Source organism: Drosophila obscura, unplaced genomic scaffold (assembly GCF_018151105.1).
Source record: "Drosophila obscura isolate BZ-5 IFL unplaced genomic scaffold, ASM1815110v1 contig_1, whole genome shotgun sequence".
NCBI classification, from domain to species: Eukaryota; Metazoa; Arthropoda; class Insecta; order Diptera; family Drosophilidae; genus Drosophila; species Drosophila obscura.
The window spans coordinates 1,944,184-1,965,946 of record NW_024542679.1 but is presented as its reverse complement, the minus strand read 5'-3'; the positions used below and the strand labels follow the sequence as shown (position 1 = coordinate 1,965,946).

Genomic DNA, 21,763 nt, shown 5'->3' with positions numbered 1-21,763 from the left:
GCCTGCCTGCCTGCCTGCCACAAATCCGTGTCTAGGAATTTTCAAAACATTTTTCATGGGATTCTAGCAGCTGTCTTTCGGTTACACAAGCACAGGATGCAGATGGCTGGTTGGTGGTTACATGCAGGATGTGGCACAGGGACATAAGCTTTTTATGACAAAAAGATTGTTCGTTGTTCGGTTTATTAACTGAAAGTGACAGTGAAAGGGAAGTGAAGTGAAATGAAAGGTTTAATTCGCAGATATTATTGGGAGGGGGGGGGCATGCGAAAAGTGTTTCCGTATATTTTATGGCAGCGATAAAAAGTTTAGTAGATATAATATATATTTACGATGCATAGAAGAGAACGAAGAAAGTACTTGAGACAACAAATTGAAGCTACTTTCGGCGGGGTATGGGAATGGGAATGGGAACCTACACATCAACATTAACCATCCTGCTGCTGGATGGATGGATGGATGGATCCTTTAGGGGTCTCATCATCATCATTAACCCTCGTTTAAGCAATTAGTCGGAGCCACCGAAATTCACTCGCTACGACGACACTTTCAACTTTCGACACATTCTGCAGGAGTGACAGTGACAGCAGGAGCAGGACAGGACCCTCCAGTGCGCTGCTTGAGCCATAAAAAACTTTTGCATCTGCGATTAGAAGAGTCCCCTTAAAGCCAGAACCCCCCAACCCCACCCACCCAACTAGTTTATGGTTTGATATTCTTGAGATTTTTCCTTGGGTTTTTCTTGGGTTTTTTCTACTTTTTTTTGTGGAAATCCTTGCCAATTAGAATGCTGCTCGCCTGGGAGGAAGCGAGAGCGCCGAGCGCATAAATTGTTGGCCTCTGCGGCGGCAGTGTCAAATAATTTAACCTAATTTGACACTTCAAATGTGCTGCCAGGCCTGCTCCTTGTGGGTGGGTGGGTGTTGGCATGCAGCAGCCCAGGCTGTACGCTGTAGGATGTAGCCTCTCGACTGTGTGTGCTCCTCCTGTGTGGCTGTATCTCTGCTCCATCTTCTGCTGTCTCCTCTTAGGGGCCTGCTGTCTGCTGCTCTGTCCCTTATCCTAATTTAAGTGTTTGCCATACATTTCTCTGCGTGTTGGGGTCGTTATGTCTGTTTAATATACAAAAGCAATGTCCCTCTGTCCCTCTGTCCCTTGGTCCCTCCATCCCTCGGTCATGTCCATATCCTGGCCCCAAAAGACTTGCGGGAGCAAGGCCAGAAGGAGCCCCTCCTAATCCTCCTTGTTGTTCCTTGTGGCAGCTGTGTAATTGTTGTTCCTGGACATTCCTCAGCCCCACTTAAGTATTTATTTTATTAATTTCTCCTCTGGCTCCTTTCCACTCACAGATTAACCTACCAGCGGGTGGCGCTGAAGGAGATCCGACTGCAGGAGGAGGAGGGCGCACCCTTCACGGCCATCCGTGAGGCCTCGCTGCTGAAAGAACTGAAGCACAGCAACATCGTGACGCTGCACGACATCGTGCACACCCGTGAGACGCTGACCTTTGTCTTTGAGTATGTGGTAAGTATATACCTCCCTCCCTCCCTCAGATACCAACATCGGACATGTTTCCCGTGCTAATGGCGAATTCCTTTCGGTTTATGTAGAACACGGATCTTTCGCAATATATGGAGAAACATCCTGGCGGTCTGGACCATCGCAATGTGCGTCTGTTCCTCTTCCAGCTGCTGCGCGGTCTCTCCTACTGCCACAAGCGTCGTGTCCTGCATCGCGACGTCAAGCCGCAGAATCTGCTAATCAGCGACTGCGGCGAACTGAAGCTTGCCGACTTTGGCCTGGCCAGGGCCAAATCTGTACCCAGTCACACATATTCGCATGAGGTGGTCACGCTATGGTATCGTCCACCAGGTGGGTTATCCGACAGAAAAACAAACAAACCAAACAAAACAAATCAAAAACACTAAAGGTTTAAGTGGCATTTGCCTGGGCATCATCATAATTGGATTGCCTGGAATCCGTTGGGTTTCTGTTACAATAATTTACCAAGGAATCGGCAAGCTTCCTAGAAGCAGCATTTGCGTAAAGGGGGAAGGGAATCAGTGTTCAATATATAAATATCCTGTTGAAGGGATAACTCTGTTATGTGTATTATTTTACTGCATTTTACTGCAGCAGGAAGTTAGCTAGAATCAGCATTCATCAGCATTTCAACGCTGATGTTGCAGTGGGAGGAAGTTCCCTGGAATCAGTAATTCATGGCAAATATTACCGCAGCACAAGCTTTGCTGAGAATAATTCTTACTTAGCCGATATGTCAGTTGAAAGGAAGCACCCAATAGTATGCAGGAAGCTCTCTTTCACTCACTTTACATTCAAAGGAAGGTACCCAGAAAAGCCTTGAAAAGGTTAACCAGATGCTGAGTCGCAGCAGTTTAGCATGGCAAATGTTTCCATTGGAGTATGAGTTGAAGGATATTTTGCAGTGTCAGTAAGAAGCCTCTGGCATGCCCGCGCTTATTTTTCATTCAGGGAGGACTTTTCCACCCACCAATTAAAATGAATCCTCCTGGCTTCAAGCAAACACCAAAAAGCCTTTCCATGTATGCTTTTTCCATGCGCAAAAAAAAAAAAAAAATAAAACCTACTCATACAGCCTGGTAGGCCGGGGGGGGCGCGGGGGACCCATTCGGGGGGGGGGCCCTTTGGGCCGCAGCGACCACGGGGGGCGGGGGGGGGGGACACGTATATGGTATAGAGTAAACGAGTATAAACGCAAACAATCTGTAGTTGAGAGCACGAGGGACTCAAAATCCAAATCGCATTAAGTTTTTCGCTTGTTTTTTTGTGTGTGCAGCCGACACTAAAAGCTCTCAGGGAAATGGCAGCCATTAATTGGCGCCACGGACGCCATTCAGGCTGAAAACTGTTCATTTAGCAGCGGCAGCAGCATCCAGGACTTGAGTCGGATTAAATTAATGCCAGGTCTAAGCCTGCAGCAAGCTCTCTCCTCTCTCCCTCGCTCTTCGCTTTTGCTGACAAAGGATAAACAATTCAGATTTTTCCATCAATTTGCCAGAGCTAAATGGAAAAACTAATGGGATGGGTGAGAAGCCAAACACAGAGAGCGAGCAAAAGAAATAAAGTTAATTTTGTCTAATATGCAATTCCAACCTGCCCCTTGCAACATGCCATGGCAACATCATCATCTTGTCGAATGGGGGGAGGGGTGGAGCATCCTGAAGCATGTTAAACAAATTTAATCTGCACTTCTTGGCAGAAGCTGAAAGGAAGGAGTGGCAAAAAAGGAGTAGGAAAATGCACAGGATGTGCTGCGGGAGCAGGGAGCGGGGTAAGGCAGGCAGCGGATGTGGTGTGTTGTCGGCACCTGTGCATTAGTGTGTGCGTGTGTGTGTGGAAACTTTGTTAGCTGCTGGTCAAAAAGATAAGCATAAAGGTTGCCCCGGACAACCAGAAGAGCATACCCCAGCTCTATCCACTCCTTCTCTGTATATAAAATTGCAATTTATATTTTTACACAAACAGAGAACAGGAGAAAAAAAGAGAGAACGAGAGAAGGAGAGAGAGATAACAGCCAGCAGAAAGTAGAACTGCATTTACTTAGCAAAGTTTTCATGTTTCCATGTCCTTCTTTTTCTCTGCAGATGTTCTGTTGGGCAGCACCGAGTACTCAACATCGCTGGACATGTGGGGCGTTGGGTGCATCTTCGTGGAGATGGTGACTGGGATGCCAACATTCCCCGGCATACGTGATACCTACGATCAGTTGGACAAGATATTCAAATTGCTGGGCACCCCCACAGAGGAGACGTGGACGGGGGTAACCCATTTCCCAGGCTACAAGCCGCACAAGTTGGGTAAGTAATTTAACTGAACTCAACCTCAACCGAACTGAGACGAGCTGAGCTGAGCTAAAGTTTTTGGCAGTTGTGCAACTAATTTTTCGTTGAATATTCTTTGATAGGTTTCTATCGGCCAAGGAAACTGGGTCACAATTTCCCACGACTGTACGACATCATCGAGGGCGAGACGATAGCGAACGCCTTCCTGCAGCTGAATCCAGAGGAGCGGATCGGCGCCGATGATGCACTGCTGCATCCCTACTTTGCGCAGTTGCCAAAGAAACTCTACGAATTGCCAGATGGTAGGGATACTCGTACTCGTACTCGTACCAGATTGAATTAAGGCATTAAATATTTACAACATTTGCCGCCGGAACGAGCGAATGAGCGAACGTGGAGCAACTTTGTCGCATTGTCTGTGTGGCCGGCCGGCCGGCAGGTCGGCAAGAAAACCAATTAACAGAAGCACGAGTACTACGATGCTACGACGAAAACGAGATGAGGAAAATGTTTGCTTAAAGTTTCCAAATTGAATGGGGGGGGAAAGGGTAGATAGCCGAGCCTTCTCCTACTCCTCCGATTGGTAGGCAGCCGCTGCTGCTGATGCTAAAGTCATTCTTTTGAGGGGGGGAACAACTCATTTAAGTTTCGCGACAATTTGTTTGCCTTTTCTTTGCCTTTTTGGTGGGGTTGGGTAGCAAGTGTTTCCTGAGGTATAGTTAACAGTAATTGCATTTCGCCGTTTTAATTTGTATCCCCAAGTGGTGGCAAAACTTTGCTTTGCTTTTCCAACAAGTGGGGGGTAAAAAACTAAATGGAAAACCAGGAAAAACTGAATGAATGGCAGCCCAGACTACCCAACAGGGAAACCTAATTAAACGACTTTTTGGCTATATAAATCTCAGTTATTTATACTCAAAATTCTCCTGTTAAGTGCATTCTATCTGTGGGATCTATCAGCAATTAGCAGCCAACTGCAATCCAAATCCATTTCGATGCTCCCGCCCACACCCCAATGCACTCAATGCAATCTGCAGTAAATAAAATTTACATTCACTTCCGACAATCCGGAATACTACTACTACAACTGGCATTCATTAGGCGAAGCCCTTTCTCTGGTCAGAAACATTTTGTAAATGGAAACATTTTCAAGGAAAACTGTTGCCAGGCAGCAGGGAAGGGAAGGGCAGGGCCGAAACCAACAAACATCAACTTGTGGACTATGCAATTTGGCAAATGAAATGCAATCCAATGGCAGAGCCACTCTCCACTTCAGAGTGCAGTGGTTGCAGTATCCAACAGAAAAAAAAAACAGAAAAACAGAAAAAGGATCAAATAAATGAAGTGCAAATTCCCCTCTCACAGAGGGGCCACTCCCTATGGGTGGGGGCACAGCTTAAAGGGTGCTTAAAATGCGATTAACGCGTGATTTGTTTAGACAAGCCCCGGGACCCCAGGACCCTGGTATCCTGGCATCCTGGTACCCTGGACACCGAACACAAACTAAACCCCGAAACCCATTTTTTTCTGTGTTCCATTTACGGGTTTTGGTTGTGATTTATACTACAGAGGGCATGGAATGGAATGGGCTATGGCTGTGCAGTATGCTAATTTCTGGCTAAATCACAGTCAGGGGAGCAGAGGGGCAAAAACTACCCTAATGAGAGGGGAGCAGAGTAAGGTCCCGGTGTCTGGTCTGTAGTTTGTGGCGGTGGCGGGGGGGTCTTGGTGTTATGCCGACAGATAGAATCAATTAAAATGCAACTAATGCGCTTCATTTATCATGGCCATGCGAAAAGGTCAACATACCCCGTGTGAGGTTTTTGTGGTCTTTCAGAGAGGGAGGGTATAAGCGGCAGCAGCGGCAGGTTGGGCCAGCGGGTGGGATTGGTTCTTTGTTCGTGTGTGTGTGTGTGTGTGTGTCTGTGTGCGTAACCATATCATGTGGCTGGGAGGCAAATGCAATTTTGAAAAAGGCAATTTTAATTGCCGCATGCGCTCCGTTGTCGTAAATTAAATCATGTCATGGCCAGGAGGAGGTCGTCGGTCGTGCAGAATGTTGTCATAACTTGAATACTTTTTTAATTACAATTATTATTATTATTTTTTAGTAATTGCTTCTCTCTCTCTCTCTCTCTCTCTGTATATAGAAACCTCAATATTCACCGTGGAAGGCGTGCAGCTGTACACGGAGCCAAATCGACAGAATAAATGAAAATTAAAGCAAGTCCTCTCTGTGGATGGCGTACGTTTCTATTGTTAGGGGATCCTAAAATGCAATCCCCACAAGCCCAGCCCCCCCAACCCCAAATGAAATATATAAAGCCCAGAGCCAACCCCAATCAACCTCCTGGACTAGGCACAAGACATCAATCAATCGTATCAATCAATCTACCAACCAATCAACCAATCACTTCAGACAGCCATATAATCGTCGAAGGAGGAGGAGTGTTCCAGTTCCAGTTGCTGACGTTTTTGTACTATAATTCTATGATACTTTCTAGTTATTAGTTCCATTCAAAGTGAGTGAAGCGCGAAGCGAACGAAGAGGATAGAAGATACACAGATACAGCTAAAGATCGCGGATAGATTGCTGTGGCCAGGCAGCGGCATTTTATGTTCAGTCAAATTGTTAAATTTAGTTTAGATTTCTTGTATACTTAGGCTGGCAACCATCGTGTCCCCTTTACGTACCCTTGCTCCATCCCGCGGCCTTCTTGTCGATAAGGATACTCAATGCAGTCGGATATGTTTATTTCCCTATCCTTTTTTAGGGACTAGGGATGGCATTGCGCAATGTTTTAGTGAAAGTCTGTGTCTCTGCGTTAAATGATATGTGAATGTGTATGTGTATGCCCCTTCCCATATTTTTCTCTTTAGTTTTTATTTATTTTTTGGGGCGAGGAATTGCCTTAACCGAGTGCAATCCATACAAAATTGATGGCTTCGCATCGCTCAGCGCAAAAGTGGAAGCAATTTTCACGCAATTTGTTCAGCGATCCATCCATCCATCCATCCATCGATCCATCAAGCACTAAAATAAAACAACATTCATTATTTCCAATATGATGATTTCTCTCACAAATCCTTGAGTTGGTTCCGCATATACTACTATATAGTTTTTTTTGTAATGCTTCTTTGTCAATAAATAAAATCAGAGGGATGATTCGCTGCGCTGTTTAAGTGATAATTTTATAATTATTAAATGAATTTATGTAAAAACAAATAAATTTAAATCATTTATACCATTTAATTTCTGCATCTTTTATTTTTGATTATTGATTATTCATTACTGAATATTATTTGATTCATTTTTGTACTCTTTAAGTCCCATTTGCAGATATATAAATTAGTGAAAAGAACTCCATCCATTTAGACGAATGAATGTATAGTCGAGAGTCGAGGGTCAAGTGGTGAGTTGTGTGAAGAGGAGACCACCCACCACGGGGGAGACTGATTGAATCAATTTACGAAAACCCAAAAATTTTCGAGGCAAACGTAAGCGAATGAATACTAGATAAACAATTAAATTTAGCAAAGAATCGCAAATAGTAGAGTGAAATTTTTAGCAATCGACCGAAAGAAAGTACGAGAGTAAATTCGACATAAAATAGCCATCAAATCAACTAAATCAACTAAACACTAAAGTAACCTAACCGAAATACGAGTATTTTACATACATAGGCGTTTGTAGTGCAAACGCAACCAATTGAATGAATCCAATCCAATCCAAAACAAAATCCATTAATCCATTACCATATTTCTAAGAAACGATGAGACGTTACGTACGCTATAGGGCCGATGCCGATGCCGATGAGAGGACGCCCGCTGCTTATGGCGGGTTACGGCAAATTTTAAATGAAAGAAAATAAAAATAAAAGCAAAACAAAACAAAGCAAGGAAAAGAAAAGAGCTAACAAAATGTGCAAATTTGAAATCAAAGACACTTGAAATGGTTTTGAAACAAGTAAATGAATCAAAAAACGATTTGAGTATAGAGCAACTAAAGCGTAGGAAAAAATATATTATGAATATCTATCTCTAATTGATATTAGATATACATATATATCTATATCAATATAGATCTGTCGGAACGTAAGGACGAGCACATTTGAGTCGTATGCAATCAAATTGCTGAGCTGAGATGAGAATTACTGATGAAGGTTTTATGAGACGTAGCAGCCCTTTAAACAAAAATAATATAAACAACAACTTTATTAGGGCCAACATGGCACAGGCCAGTGCTAAACTTTTAGCAGGCAGTGTGCCGCGATCAACGCTCGCGTTTTCGTAGCGATGCCAGATTATATTTTGTAGCAAAAGTAAAAAATTTAACTAAAACAAAAACAAAAAGCAAAGAGAAAACAAACAAAAAATATTTCAAATGAATAAACTTTTTCTGTGATTTATGAAAAAAGTATGCAAAGACAGACAGGATGGACAGTTGGACAGACGGACACACATACACAGACAGTAAGCACACACACACACACACAAAAACACTCCAGCATAAAGATAAGCTAAACAAAAACTAAAAATGAAAATAAAACTTAGGCACTTTAGAGAGAAAACAAAAACGCAAGTAGTAGATGCTGAATGCAAAGCGAAATTGTTTAGAATTATTTGCTAGGCCCAGAGCGTGGAAGAAACGAACATTAAAATCAACCGAAATTTGCACACACTCAAAATTAATGAATGCCAAAAAGAAAATAGCATAGAACAAGTTTTCGACGAGTAAACATTGGATTCCGTTCTATATATATTTTTTGGTTTCCTGCGAATTTTTCACCCACGAAAAACTTAGGCAGGGAGGAGAGATAGAGGAGGGAGATACAGATAGAGAGATGAAAGAACAGAGGTAGTGACATTGTAACGAAGCATGGCAACGCACTTTTTGCACTTTTTCCCATCCCGAAGGTTACGTCCATAGTTTGTAAGCCAATGGCCAATGGAAACAACAACAAATCGAATCGAATCGAACGAATCGAATATGAATCAAACGAAGATTGAACTGGTTTTCGTTTCTATTTTGCAATCTAACGGATGCATGGATATCGATGCTTTTTCGAGGCATATTTTCTCTAATTGAATAAATCCTTTTGCACAACATTCGCGAAACAGAAGAAAAACAGATAAGCAGATAAAAACCAAAAACAATTAAATAAGAGAAACAGAAAACAGAAACAGAAAGAAACTAAGCTAATCCCTTAACGTAATCGAAATGGTACATAAACTAAGAATGTTTTTAGCTGAACGTGTCTAGTGGTATTCTATATAGTATATATTGTAGTAGCTAAGGGGCAGGGGCAGGGTTCCCGTTCCGTTCCCCCCTACCCTATAGATAGACATAGCGATAGAGATTAGACGAGAGAGCGAAAGCGAGTGCGAGCCCTGGGAGGAGAGAAGGAATGGAGCTGAGGTAGGAACGAAAGGTAAAAAATCTATTTGGAACGGGGAGGTACATATGTACATACATGTACGTGTACGAGATTGAAAGATCCACATGGAGGGATACGAATGAGAGATAACTTAAATATTTTTAATGCATTGAATTTGTCGTAAATATTTAATGTACCTTTGTTAAAAACAAAATAAATCTATTAACACAAATCAAGTAAAGCTAATTATGAATAGATGGAGCATGCAACTTTTTGTATAGTTATAGGGTTCCATGACAGGCCCCCCCCCAACCGCATCCCTCCCCCGAGCAGAATGCGGAGATATTTTGTAAATATTTGTAGTTGATTTCTAAGTAGCGAAACGATGGGCTAAATACTCGTAATATTGAGGATCGGATACGGAATACTGAATATTGAATGTTTATTATTTAACATGCAAAATGGATGGCAACTAAATACAATTTGAATAAGTTCAACCTGTACAATAATTTAACATTAAATACAAATAAAAATAAAAAATGGCAAAAGCCAGCGAAAAATAATCAACGCAAGTATTTTTCACTATTATTAGATGGCGTCTGTGTCCCACTTTGGTCATCTGATGAAGGCCTTCCTCCACCCAATGAGATGATGAATGTCTGGTCCTTCACCCATAAATAACAATCTAAGCTAATAATTTCTGATGGCTGAAAATGTTGGCATGCTCTGAAATTAACCTCATCCCCCGCCAATTGAGATACTTAAAGTGAATGACGATTCGGTTGTTGGGGGCGGAGGAGGAATAGCGCCCCAGCATCACAAACATCCCAGCCCCAAAAGCAGACCCAAAAGCATTAATTATGTAAATGACACAACTCTTTTTTTATATATTTTTTTCTTGTTTTTTTTTTTGGGCGAGCAAATGGCAAACAATCTACACGAGACGTTTTTATTTCTCTATGGGCTGCCTGCCTTCCGATTGCGTCATTCATCTTGTGGCTGTAACTGGAAAGAGATGAGCTCTGGGCTCAGACTTGGGGTCCCAGGGTCCGTCTCTGTGTATCGTATCTGCAGGCAATCATCTCTGCACGATTCCGCAACAGATGGCCAGGCGAAAGGTTCCTGAAGCATTGACCAACCTTCAGAAACCAATAGCCCGTCGGCTCGTCATTGCATTGTAATTTAGTAATAACTAAAAAAAAGTGACACAATGCGGAACACAGGCAGCGCGGCACAGCACAGCACAGCAGAAAAGGTAAATCTGCACATCGTGAACAAGCTGTAAAATCAAATGAAAAGTGCATTCATTCACGTATCCATATTCATGCAACTCGTGAGGTATTTTTTCGCTACAAACGATGACGGCTGAGGCCAGAATCCATATAAATAAGGCTATAAATAGACGTTCATCAAAGGGGGGAAGCACAGAGACCGACAGACAGACAGACAACGACAACTGTCAGGCATTCCCTCACATCAGCGGATTACTCATAGCCAAAACCCTTTCTTATCGGACAGCAAGTCCACAGTTGGCCATGAGCAAACATTTGCATATGGAGCGGCTACGAGCTACGCTACAGGTTGAGGCAGGTTTACAGCGGGTGTCAATGAACAAGCTTTGCATATCATTCACATGTGAGTAATTACTATGGAAAACAACAAACTACAGCGATGATGAGGTAATGGAATTCCTAATTGGAAAGCCACAGATTAAAGTTCTAACAAAGTAAAGAAGGCAGCCAGCCCACGAGGACAAGCCCTCCCACATCCCTCTTTGAATACTCAATTAATTATTATCAGCTGATAATGATCATCACTCACCTCACTCTATAGCAGAACTATTTTGCACGCTTCTCTCGGGTTGAGTAAGTAATCGCACGAGTGATTGACAGCCGAAAGCAACCAAAAGCCCGAGGGGGTTTTTTCCCAGTCCGCGCGACAGACATGTAAACAAAGCAAGACAATCCCACAAACACACAAAAGAGAGTCAAAGACCTCGGATCTTCTCTTTATCTCTCTCTCACTTGAAAGCTTCACTGAGCGAGCTTCATTCGCTTCGCCAGTCTCTCGGCTCGTTTAATTGTCTCGCGAATCTTGCCCGGAACAGACGTAGTCGCTCGTGTGCGTGCTCGATCTTCGCTTCAATCACTTCGGTTTTATATGCACCCAAGGCTAGGTGCCGAAATCTATGATTGAAATTGATTGATTGACAGACGGATTCAATCAACACGTATATTCAATCAAAGTGATATTATGATGTGGCCGGCCCAATTAAAAGCGATGGCCTTTGCCTTCGCCTGCCTTTTGGCGGCGATCTGTGTCTGCGAGGGCTCCTCTCAGGTGGGGCCACAGGTGACCCAAGCGCCGCCAACGCTGCCGCCTGCCCATGTGCGGTCGCGCCTGCGCACCGACTTCCGAGTGCGTTAATTTCTGTGGAACTTTTGTGAATTTTAAAATTAGTTTCGGCTGAGGTGACTTTGGCTGGCAGCAAGTCTCGTTTGGTTCTTAGCAAGTTCATTGCGCTGGCCAGGGCCTCGTGTGCTAGCCTTTGTCGGGGGTTTTGTTGCCCAAGTGCCTGACTCTGACTGGTCTCTTTCTTACCCTCTTCTGTCCTTCTGCCCTTAGGCCAGCCCCGTGAGTGGCACAACGACTCCGCCCCGCTGCGAGTACAAGGAGCTGATGACGAATTTGCACGATCGAGTTGGCATCTTGGCGACCTTGGACGAGGACCAGCGCCATCGCCTGGAAGTCATCGATAAAAAGTGAGTAGACTTTTGGCCCCCACTCTTCACTCTGGCCCGAACTGGTTTCACCATGGGCACACGTAATGAAATATTTTCGGAGGGAAACCGGTAAAACAAAACAACAAGAAACCCCATTAGATGTTACTGGAAACGTCAGACTATCGTCTCTTTTATTGTTTCTTTGTCAATCCAGCCAATATCCCAAATGCGATTTATTTGGCAGAACAATGCCTTCAGCAAGCCATCTTTAATGATGCTTAAATGGCACAGCAACAAGGCAGCATGGCAATTATCCATGAATGAAGCAATACCCAAAAAAAAAAGGAAACATCTGCTGCCCAGCCAGCAATTGCTGGTCATTAAATTATTTTATTTTTACGCTGAATTTTGTGCGAAATATCGCACATTTCGCCTCCAGCCTCCAGGCCCCAACCATCAGAGTGTTTATAATTCGGTTATGTTTGAACAGCTCTCGCTGCGCTGCCGCCGCCGCCTCCGCCGCCTGTTTGGTTAATATATTTAAGGCGTTTGTGTCTATAATTTTGGCTCTTATTTACGATCGATCGCCGTCTGAGGGGAACAGACTTGGGAGAGCAAATGCCAAGTTTGAATTTTTTTTTGCAAGCCACTTGATAAACGAGCGGAATAATTTGAATCAAAATGAAAGAGAATGTTGTACACAAAGACTGAAGGAAGTGGAGAGACTTATCAGAACAGCTTCTGGGAACATTAGAGGGCATCAAATGGGGTCGGTCCACAATGATTGTGCGAGTGCGAGTGGCAGTGCATGGGTATTGATTGTTATGCTTTCAGCTGAAAAATTCTAATCTTGCATCATTTTTTCTTTGCGCCGCAGACTTGATCAACTGGTGGAAAGCAATGCCGGTCGCATGGAGTCCCTGAAGGCGCAGCAATTGAGCTTCCAGCAGCGGCTGGACAGCTTCGAGCACATCCAACGGCTCTCGCGCAGCACCCTGGACGAATTAAAAGGTGAAACAGACTTTAATTTGGGTCCCCGAAGTGTTAGGCAGCTGAAGCAAAAGCTAAACAATCGCAGAAAGATGATGGGTAATCCTGCATGCTGACATCGATGTTGTGCTACGAATGTTGTGCTAACACTGTGAATATCCATGAGGAAACACCGCCCTAATACTGCAATTGCTCTCTACTGCCTTAGATCTCTCGCGCACCGTTCGCGCTGCTCCCCAGCAGGATGCTCCGTCTTACAATCTGAGTCTTACGGACCGCTTGGATGCCCTGGCCACGCTGCTCACCTCCACGGCTCTGAGTGTGCGGGCCGTGCAGGAGGATGTCCTCAAGCTGACCAAATCCATCAAGTAAGCAACGAATAGTGTATACCTTCCATGGATATAAATAAAGATCCGTTTCCTTTTAGTCGCCAGCGTCGCCCGTTCAATCGCAGGGTACCGCCACACCTCATCGGACAACCAGTGGCCGGACTGAGTCCAGCCACCAGCTGCCTGCAGTACTATCTGGCGGTGCAGGGCATCCTAAGGCTGCAGCTTACCGCCGAGTCCGAGTCGTTCTATGTGGCCTGCGATGAGGACTGGACTGTCATCCTTAACCGTAGCTCCGACGAGATCAACTTTGAGCGTGGCTGGCTGGACTACAAGGATGGCTTCGGCAATCTGGCCGGGGACTTCTTCATTGGCCTGAACAAACTGCACGCCCTGACCTCTTCGGCCATCCACGAACTGCGCATCGTGTTCGAGGACTTTGAGGGGAATGTGGCCTACGCGGGCTACTCCACCTTTGCCATCGGCAGCGAGAAGGAACTCTACCCGTTGAGCCTGCTGGGCCGGTTCCAATCGGATTTGAGTCCTTCGGCGGGAGACTCCCTGTCCTACCACGCCGGTGCCAAGTTCAGCACCATCGATAGCGACAACGACAACTGCGTGGACTGCAACTGCGCGCTGAAGCACAAGGGAGCCGGCTGGTTCAACAACTGCGGCACCAGCAATATCCTGGGTCACTACCACCTGCAGAACTTTGCGCTGGCTGGCGAGTCGGGCATCTTCTGGGACAGCTTTCAGGGCAAGGACTATTCGCTGCGAAGGGTCCGCATGATGATACGCCCCATCGGAGAGGAGGAGGCCAGGCGCTAGGCGCTAGGCCCATGATACTCTCTTCTGTTCCGCCATGTATTGCATTGGAAGTGCCATTTTGTGTGTAAATCAGGGATCCCCAAGAAGAAGAACCAGCTTCGATGAGTGTTTGCTTTCTTACGCATTTTAACCCCAGCCCAGCTCAGCCCAGCCTTAGCTTTATTCCCGAACTTGTGCGTGTACTTCCTCACTCGTATGTGTAATATTTATGGAAAATTACTTAATACCTAGATAATACAGTAATGTTATGTGTATCCATTACATCGAGACTACCTACGACTGCCTAGACTGGAGATCTCTCTCTCTCTCTACGCACGTCATCTGCCGCCGGAGATGTTCACTAATCGCTCGACTTGTCCAACATGCGATGCATAAAGCCCATCAGCATGCAATGACAGACTCTATATAAATGGGAGAGCTCTGTGGGGGCTGCTAGTCACTCGTGAGTTTGCCGTGGAGTAATCTAAACATGGTTAAGACTAGCTTTTGCCTAGTGCCTCTTTTCTGCCAGCTGTGGGGCCTGCATGCCGCGCTGCTGGATTCTTTGGTGAGTCGGAGCAACATCTACTACCTGGGGCCCTCGTCGGAGCTGCCCCTGCAGAGCGTGGATCAGGTGGCAACGGTGGATTCGGTTAAACTGATTGTGCACGGCTACTTGGCCTCGCGATCGCACGGCTCCATAATGCCTCTGAGGAATGGTGAGGTCTAGCAGGTAGTTTCATCATTTAGTTCCAATGCTAACGCTGCTCAAACCTCCAAGCGTACAATTCTCAGGGCTATGAGAATGTGCTGGTGGCTGATTGGTCGCCTGCCGCCAGTCTGGATTATCCCAGTTCGCGATTTGCCGTGGGAAAGGTGTCCCTGGCCCTGGCCAAGGAGCTTCAGAGTTTTCTACTCCGACACAGCATTTCCACTGCAGCAGTCCATGTGGTGGGACATAGCTTGGGTGCCCATATAGCTGGCCGCATCGGCCACTACTTTAACGGAACTCTGGGCAGGGTTACGGGTCTCGACCCTGCGCTGCCCCTCTTTACCCAGCGCTCCGATGACAGTCTGCGCGCGAATGCAGCGCAGTTTGTGGATGTTATTCATACGGACTACCCGCTCTTCGGCGACCTACGACCCCGCGGCACTGTCGACTTTTATCCCAACTTTGGATTCGCCCCGCAGCCGGGCTGTGAGGACGTGGACCTAATTGCTGCCAGTAAGCTCCTTCGCGAGGCTTGTAAGCGACTTCAACCCTTCAACTCTTAGCGATTTATCTTTCGCCTTACTCCCAGATAGCTGCAGCCACAACAGAGCTGTCATGTTCTATGCGGAGTCCATAGGAATGCCCCGCAACTTTCCAGCTATCCCCTGCAGTTTGAAGGCCATCAGGAGTCGTCATGTCAATAGCTGCCTGCGGGAGAGGTCTGAAAGTGTGGATGATTCTGAGGTGGTTTTCATGGGAGAGCAGGCTCGCCGCAGGTGAGACAATTAACGGAAATTTCAATTCAAATTTTCAAATTCAATTTTCTGGCAGCGCCACCTCGTACTTTTACTTGGAAACTAATGGAGCGCCACCTTACGGCAAGGGAAGGAACTCAAAGTATCGACTACTCGATTAATTATATTCGAATATTGTTACGGATTTTTGCGCCAAACGACAAAATTCTGTTGCAGCTCTCTTCTTCGTTAGTTTTAACCTGCTCCGGACGTGCTATGGCTCCCTGTGATCGGTGGAACATCCTTAATTTAATGGAGTCCTTGTCAATGATCAATATTCTTTCCCAGTCAGTAAATTGTCTCCGCGTTTTATTGATCCCGCCCTGGCTGGCTGGCTGATGTAGCGACCTGAGCTGACCTGCCGCAACATAAATGAGGAAGGAGCAGAGTGGGTGGGGGTAGAAAATAAATACAATATATAAAAATAAAAGATGTTAATTGTTTGATTTATTTGTGTAAAGCTGTCGGCTTTCGACTTTGCAACTTTGTCAATTTATTTATATATATATAGTTAGTTTCGATACTTTAGGGGGGGTCAAACAAAATTTTAAATTTAGGAAATATGTAAAAATGTAGAAGAAATTAAAACAAAATGTAAAAATTTAGAAAAATGTAAAAATGTAGAAATAGATGTAAAAATGTAATAAAAATTTAAAAAAAACACAAAAAAAAAATTTTTTTATTGCTCGCTGACAAAAGCTGACTGATATGAAACAAAAAATTGCTTGCTGACAAAAGCTGACCGATATGAAACGAAAAATTGCTTGCTGACAAAAGCTGACTGATATGAAACGAAAAATTGCTTGCTGACAAAAGCTGACTGATATGAAACGAAAAATTCGAATTGCTTGCTGACAAAAGCTGACTGATATGAAACGAAAATTTGCTTGCTGACAAAAGCTGACTGATATGAAACGAAAAATTCTAATTGCTTGCTGACAAAAGCTGACTTATATGAAACGAAAATTTGCTTGCTGACAAAAGCTGACTGATATGAAACGAATAATTCGAATTGCTTTCTGACAAAAGCTGACTGATATAAAACGAAAAATTCTAATTGCTTGCTGACAAAAGCTGACTGATATAAAAAATTCACGAATTGCTTGCTGACAAAAGCTGACTGATATGAAACGAAAATTTGCTTGCTGACAAAAGCTGACTGATATGAAACGAAAAATTCGAATTGCTTGCTGACAAAAGCTGACTGATATGAAACGAAAATTTGCTTGCTGACAAAAGCTGACTGATATGAAACGAAAAATTCTAATTGCTTGCTGACAAAAGCTGATTGATATGAAACGAAAAATTCGTTTTGCTTGCTGACAAAAGCTGACTGATACGAAACGAAAAATTATAATTGCTCGCTGACAAAAGCTGAGTGATATGAAACGAAAAATTCGAATTGTTCGCTGACAAAAGCTGACTGATATGAAACGAAAAATTCGAATTGCTCGCTTACAAAAGCTGACTGATATGAAACGAAAAATTCGAATTGCTCGCTTAGAAAAGCTGACTGATATGAAACGAAAAAGCTCATGATCTTGCCGTCACTGCCGAAAAGGATGAATTTTACTTTCGTCTCAGAAAATAACATCCTCCCACCAGCTTTGGTTTGGCGGAAACCAAATACTGAGCTGCAGAAGAAGCACCTAAGACCAACCGTGAAACATGGCTGGGGAAGTGCGATGATTTTAGGCTGCATTTCCACAAAAGGAGTGGGAAATCTTGTATTCATTGATGGCATAATGAGCCAAGACCAGTACCTGAAAATGTTGATAGAAAATTTGAAGCAGTCGGGGGTTGGGTAGTTTTTACTCGACGCATTTCGTATGTGCTTTATTAATGGCAAGTAATTCTGCACTTAATCCTACATTTGTAAACCAAATTAATTCGAAGAAGATCAAGATCAAACAGGGAAAGGGCCCTCCCACCGATTTTGAGTACTTAATTCTAAGCTAAATTCCTAACAAGAAATAACAATGAAAATGCATTAACAAAGATAAAAAGCCACAGTTCGTGTCGTTTCGGTTTGTTGCCACTTTGGGGATGGAGGATCGGTCCTAACCGTACGGAGCGTAGAGGTTGCCATGCGTTGAGGTCGAGTGAAAGTGCACCAGATTGCCATGCGTTTGCACTGGCGGCTGGTAGTAGGCCGCCTGATGGTACAGCGCTGGATGGGCGTGCTCGTTCACTTGGATCTGATGGTAGTTGGTGATCGGCTCGTGCTCCACTACTTCGCGAACCGTCTGGAACGGATGGTTGACCACAATGCGACGCTTATGGAAGGTTTCGCTCGTGGCTGCCGCATCGGTCGGCGCTGCCGTGGCGGCGATCACCCGCTCGTTCGGCTTCAGATGTCCGGCACCGCCATTGAGGGAGACATCCACATCCTGAGGCTGTGCCTGGACGGGCGTGGGTGTAGCCTTTGTGGCAGACACTTCGGCAGTTGCTGGAGCCTCCACCAGACGTTGTGACTGCTGCTGTCGCTGCTGGAGACGTGCCGATGGCTGCCGCTGCTGCTGCTGCAACTGCAGCTGCTGCTGTCCCCTGTCACAATCCGGGCTGATGGTGGATGCCACCACCATGGGCTGTTTTCCCTCATTCCGATTTCCGATTTGGATTTGAATGTGAGTATCCTGGGACGCCTTCTCCTTGGGCGCCTCCAACTCTTTAACTGGAGCCGCCTCCACCAGCCTGGCGGACTGATTCTCGGGACTGAATCTCATTTGGGAGTAGGGGGCACTGTACTCCAGATCCTCGGCCAGCGGATTGCGTAGACGCGACGACTGGACATAGTATCCCCTTTGAACGGCAGGCTTTACAGCAGCCTTGGCATAGACCACCGTGGGTCCCACGTGGTTGCGCAGATAGGGCTTGATTTCGGCCACACGAGCGGGCACTTCGGTGATTCTCTGCTCCTTGGGCGGCGTCTGGCTGCTGCGACCCAGGTAAATGTTGTGCTGCGACGGCGGCAGATGGATCTTGTGCTCGTGCTTGATGATCTGAGTGCGTGGCTGCTCCGGTTCGACCGGTTCCAGCTCCAATCTCGCTGGCTTGGCCTCCACATTGGCGGCATTGACGTTCGGCAGGAACTCCCCGGCAAAGTAGTCTTCATTATTGTTGTAGCTCTGAGGCTGGGGCTGTCGGTTGTAGCTGGTCCTCTGCTGGTAGCTGCGCTGCGGGGGACGCTCATAGTTGGGCACCTCGTTGGGCGGAATACTTCTGGAATACTCCTGCTCCGGCTCCGCACGGGTAATCATGTTGGGTGTGAGGTGTTTTGTGTTGATCTGGATGGGATTGCCATTGCCATCGACGGCAGAGACCGAGCTGGATGTGCTCTGGCGACTGTCGACAACATCGCCCGCTGGCTGCTGCTGCTGCGGCTTCTGCTGCTGGAGTTTTGCCTCCACGTACTCATCCTTCGGCGCCTGATCGTACGAGGGCATGGTGGTCACACTGGAGCCAACGGTGGTCGGCTGCTGATCCTTGGACGTGGCCGGGGAGTCGTACGAGTCGTAGGAAGGTCGGTACTCGTTGCCATTGCCGTTGCCGTTGTAGCTGCTCTGGGTGTTGTAGCTCTGTCCGTTGTTGCTGTAGGCGGCAGCCACCGCGGGATGCGGGTGTCCCAGTGGCAGCAGAGTTTCCCCCTTGGGAATCTTGGCCACTGGGTGATCCAGCTCCACGACAAGCGTGCCCGCTGGCTTGATCCGGACACGCTCCTCGATGTCGTAGAACTCCTTCTGGATGGCCGGATGCCGGACCTCGTACTTCTTCGCCTTGAGCGCTGGCTGCGCAATCTGAATCGTTTTGGTGACCATCGGCCGCTGAGGCGGAGCATAGCTACGCGGGGGAGCGGGCGGCAGATAGCCCGATCCGCCTGGATAGGAGGACGCCTGATCGCCGTAGTCATCGTAGCCCTGCGAATCGTAACCCTGACCATCGTCCAGCTCTGGCGGGTACTGGCCCTGGTAGTCCACATCCTGGCCTTCGTCGTACTGGTACAGATTCGGATCGTAGCTGGGTCTGTTATAGCTGGTGGCAGGATTGTAGCTGGATTTGGAATCGTAGCTGGGAACGGCTTCTGGCGCACCAGCAGGCACCGAAACACTGGATGATACGGAGGAGGAGGAGGAGCCGCTGCTGCTGCCGCCAGACGAGGAGGAGTGCACTGCGGCTGCCACTGGAGCCTGGGGAGTCTCATAGATGGGCTTACTGTCCGGGGCCACCTCCACATTGGCGCTTTGTCCCTGGGAGGATGACACTGACACTGACACTGGTGCTGCCACTTGTCGCTCGAACATGCGCAACTGCTGCGATCGGGAACCCCCAATGGCCACCAACTTCTGTGGCACACTGTCGTCCGCGGAGGAAGTCACTCCCGAGCTGGTCTGCGTGTAGCGCTGTGGCGCAGGATTCGATGATTCATAGACCTGCAAAATGGATGCCCAGATGATTTATTTATTCATTCCATTCATTACATTCCCCATGAATACTCACAGTCTCGACGGTGGGTCCGTGGCTATGGTAGGACTGGATGTACCGCTCGAACTCCTGGTTCTGGCGCAGCTGTTGATTCCGCTGACGGAATTGTCCATTGTGCGGTGCCTGAAGCTGCGGCTGCAGTTGCTGGTGCAAGCGGCGGCTCTGGTTACGGCGACGGGGCATGCGTCCGTTCTTGGAGCCGCCAGATGAGGTCTGCATTCCCAATCCCTGCCGAGGAGTTAGCTGAGGAGATTGCTGTTGCTGCTGCTGTCCCACCTGCTGCTGCTGCTGTTGGCCCATCTGCGACTGCTGCTGCTGTTGCTGGGATCTCTCTTGAATCCTCTCAAAGCGTTCCTCCTCATTCATCATGGCGGGACCCGCTCTCAGCTCCGCTGGAGCTGGTCCATCCACATAGCTAACGTCCGCTGGATTCGTGGCCGACTGCTGCGCAATGGAGATGTTCACATGGGTGGCTGCCTCCACATAGCTCCAGCCTGCTAGCAGCAAAAGCATCAGCAGTGCTCGACTCAGCATGGTGTGTTCGTGTTCCTGTGATCCTGGCACCGATTAAAAACAAAAACCAATTGCGAATCGTTTGACGATCGCAGACCACCTCCAAAGCTGAACGCGTCTCGCTGTCTGAACAATCAGTGGGCTATGCCGCGCATATTTATACCGCGATTCGCACTCGTTATTCGTTGCAAATGGAAATGGAAATGGACTTGGGGGAGCGATCGCAATTGCGATCGCGATCAGTGTCAAAGTCAACTGCGGCGCAACTACAGGTAAACACCCTGTTTAGGGATGAGTCTCAGATGCTTGCCCCAGTTCTACAATTAAAGGCATCGCATCGCCAAGCGACGCATCGGAACGCAACGATCGATCTATCGATCAATGATGGATGATGCATTCAACAAATTGCTGTCGTCGCTTCACACTTGTTGTGTGTGGCACGCTCCTCCGAATCGGATTCGGATCTCAAATCCGAATTTCAATTGCCAAAAACCCGCCCCATCCGTAATTGGACAGTGCCACATATTTCCAGTAATTGTCGGAAGGTCGCGTCGAAGTTAGACAAAGTCTCTTGGCGACTCGTTTGAACTTGAAATCTCAGCAGAGACGTTGCACTGCCTCAGCGGGTCCCCCCAGTTGGTCTTACACGATGATCGGACTTGGTTTCGGATTGGGATTGGGATTGCTGGTCAGGCACTCTTGCGCAACTTTAAAGTTGGCGAATATTTGCATTCGAAATAAAGGTAAAGGCTAATCGTCAAGTACAATATGTAGACCAATAAAATCAAAGTCAAATGTGATTCGCCAGGCACTGGATGGGGCTGGGGCTGGTGAGGGCCGCAGTCTGTAATATTGTTTTACTAGACAGCACACACCAGCGATTTTACATTCAGTTTAATATTAAATATATCTTTCTTAAAAAAATTGTTTCAAGTTTTTTTTTTAATTTTCAATTATTACGAATTTTTGCATCTTTTAAACCTGTTCTTGAGTTTTTTCATTTTAATTTTTTAATGTAAACTCCTTCAATTATCGAGAAAGACTTACCCAATGGATACTGACACCATGCCTCATAGCGGACGTTCACCAGCTCCTCTCTATATTGATGCATTTGCCGCAGTTCAAAAGTAGACAGCGAAGATGATGGACAACAACAGCGACAACAAGCAGAAGTGTAGTCGCAATCTGGCACCTAAGAAGAAGAACGCAAG

General features: G+C 46.3%; 4 protein-coding genes across 12 annotated transcripts in view; 3 read left to right on the top strand and 1 right to left on the bottom strand.

Annotated features, from left to right (window-relative positions):
• LOC111076841 (cyclin-dependent kinase 14) overlaps window positions 1–8,326 on the top strand; it is a 118,121-nt gene extending 109,795 nt beyond the window's left edge. For all 6 annotated transcript variants that reach the window (XM_041594758.1, XM_041594755.1, XM_041594761.1 and 3 more), the window contains 5 exons: window positions 1,350–1,524; window positions 1,611–1,872; window positions 3,627–3,839; window positions 3,947–4,126; window positions 5,975–8,326. In XM_041594758.1, coding sequence (XP_041450692.1) covers window positions 1,350–1,524; window positions 1,611–1,872; window positions 3,627–3,839; window positions 3,947–4,126; window positions 5,975–6,039 — 895 coding nt within the window. In that variant the 3' untranslated portion in view covers window positions 6,040–8,326. The remainder of the gene's footprint in view (window positions 1–1,349; window positions 1,525–1,610; window positions 1,873–3,626; window positions 3,840–3,946; window positions 4,127–5,974) is intronic.
• Window positions 8,327–11,294: 2,968 nt separating this feature from the next.
• On the top strand, window positions 11,295–14,333 carry LOC111069651 (angiopoietin-4). Of its 3 annotated transcripts, none has more exons than XM_022359796.2 (5): window positions 11,295–11,542; window positions 11,828–11,964; window positions 12,803–13,014; window positions 13,124–13,283; window positions 13,343–14,333. In XM_022359796.2, the coding sequence occupies exons 1-5, from the start codon at window positions 11,456–11,458 to the stop codon at window positions 14,070–14,072; spliced, it is 1,326 nt and encodes a 441-aa protein (XP_022215488.2). In that variant the 5' UTR covers window positions 11,295–11,455; the 3' UTR covers window positions 14,073–14,333. The 3 variants fall into 3 exon arrangements, with proteins under 3 accessions (XP_022215488.2, XP_022215487.2, XP_022215486.2); XM_022359795.2 differs by having other exon boundaries at window positions 11,295–11,620; window positions 12,803–12,936; XM_022359794.2 differs by having other exon boundaries at window positions 11,295–11,620.
• A 170-nt stretch (window positions 14,334–14,503) lies between these two features.
• LOC111069655 (lipase member H) lies at window positions 14,504–15,950 on the top strand. 2 transcript variants are annotated; one of them, XM_022359801.2, is made up of 4 exons: window positions 14,504–14,770; window positions 14,833–15,276; window positions 15,353–15,539; window positions 15,595–15,950. In XM_022359801.2, the coding sequence occupies exons 1-4, from the start codon at window positions 14,542–14,544 to the stop codon at window positions 15,677–15,679; spliced, it is 945 nt and encodes a 314-aa protein (XP_022215493.2). In that variant the 5' UTR covers window positions 14,504–14,541; the 3' UTR covers window positions 15,680–15,950. The 2 variants fall into 2 exon arrangements, with proteins under 2 accessions (XP_022215493.2, XP_022215491.2); XM_022359799.2 differs by having other exon boundaries at window positions 14,833–15,297.
• A 1,427-nt stretch (window positions 15,951–17,377) lies between these two features.
• Window positions 17,378–21,377, bottom strand: LOC111069649 (probable serine/threonine-protein kinase yakA). The gene is made up of 2 exons (XM_022359792.2): window positions 20,055–21,377; window positions 17,378–19,987 (listed from the first exon to the last, which is right to left on the bottom strand). The coding sequence occupies exons 1-2, from the start codon at window positions 20,571–20,573 to the stop codon at window positions 17,618–17,620; spliced, it is 2,889 nt and encodes a 962-aa protein (XP_022215484.2). The 5' UTR covers window positions 20,574–21,377; the 3' UTR covers window positions 17,378–17,617.
• Between the last annotated feature and the right edge of the window lie 386 nt (window positions 21,378–21,763).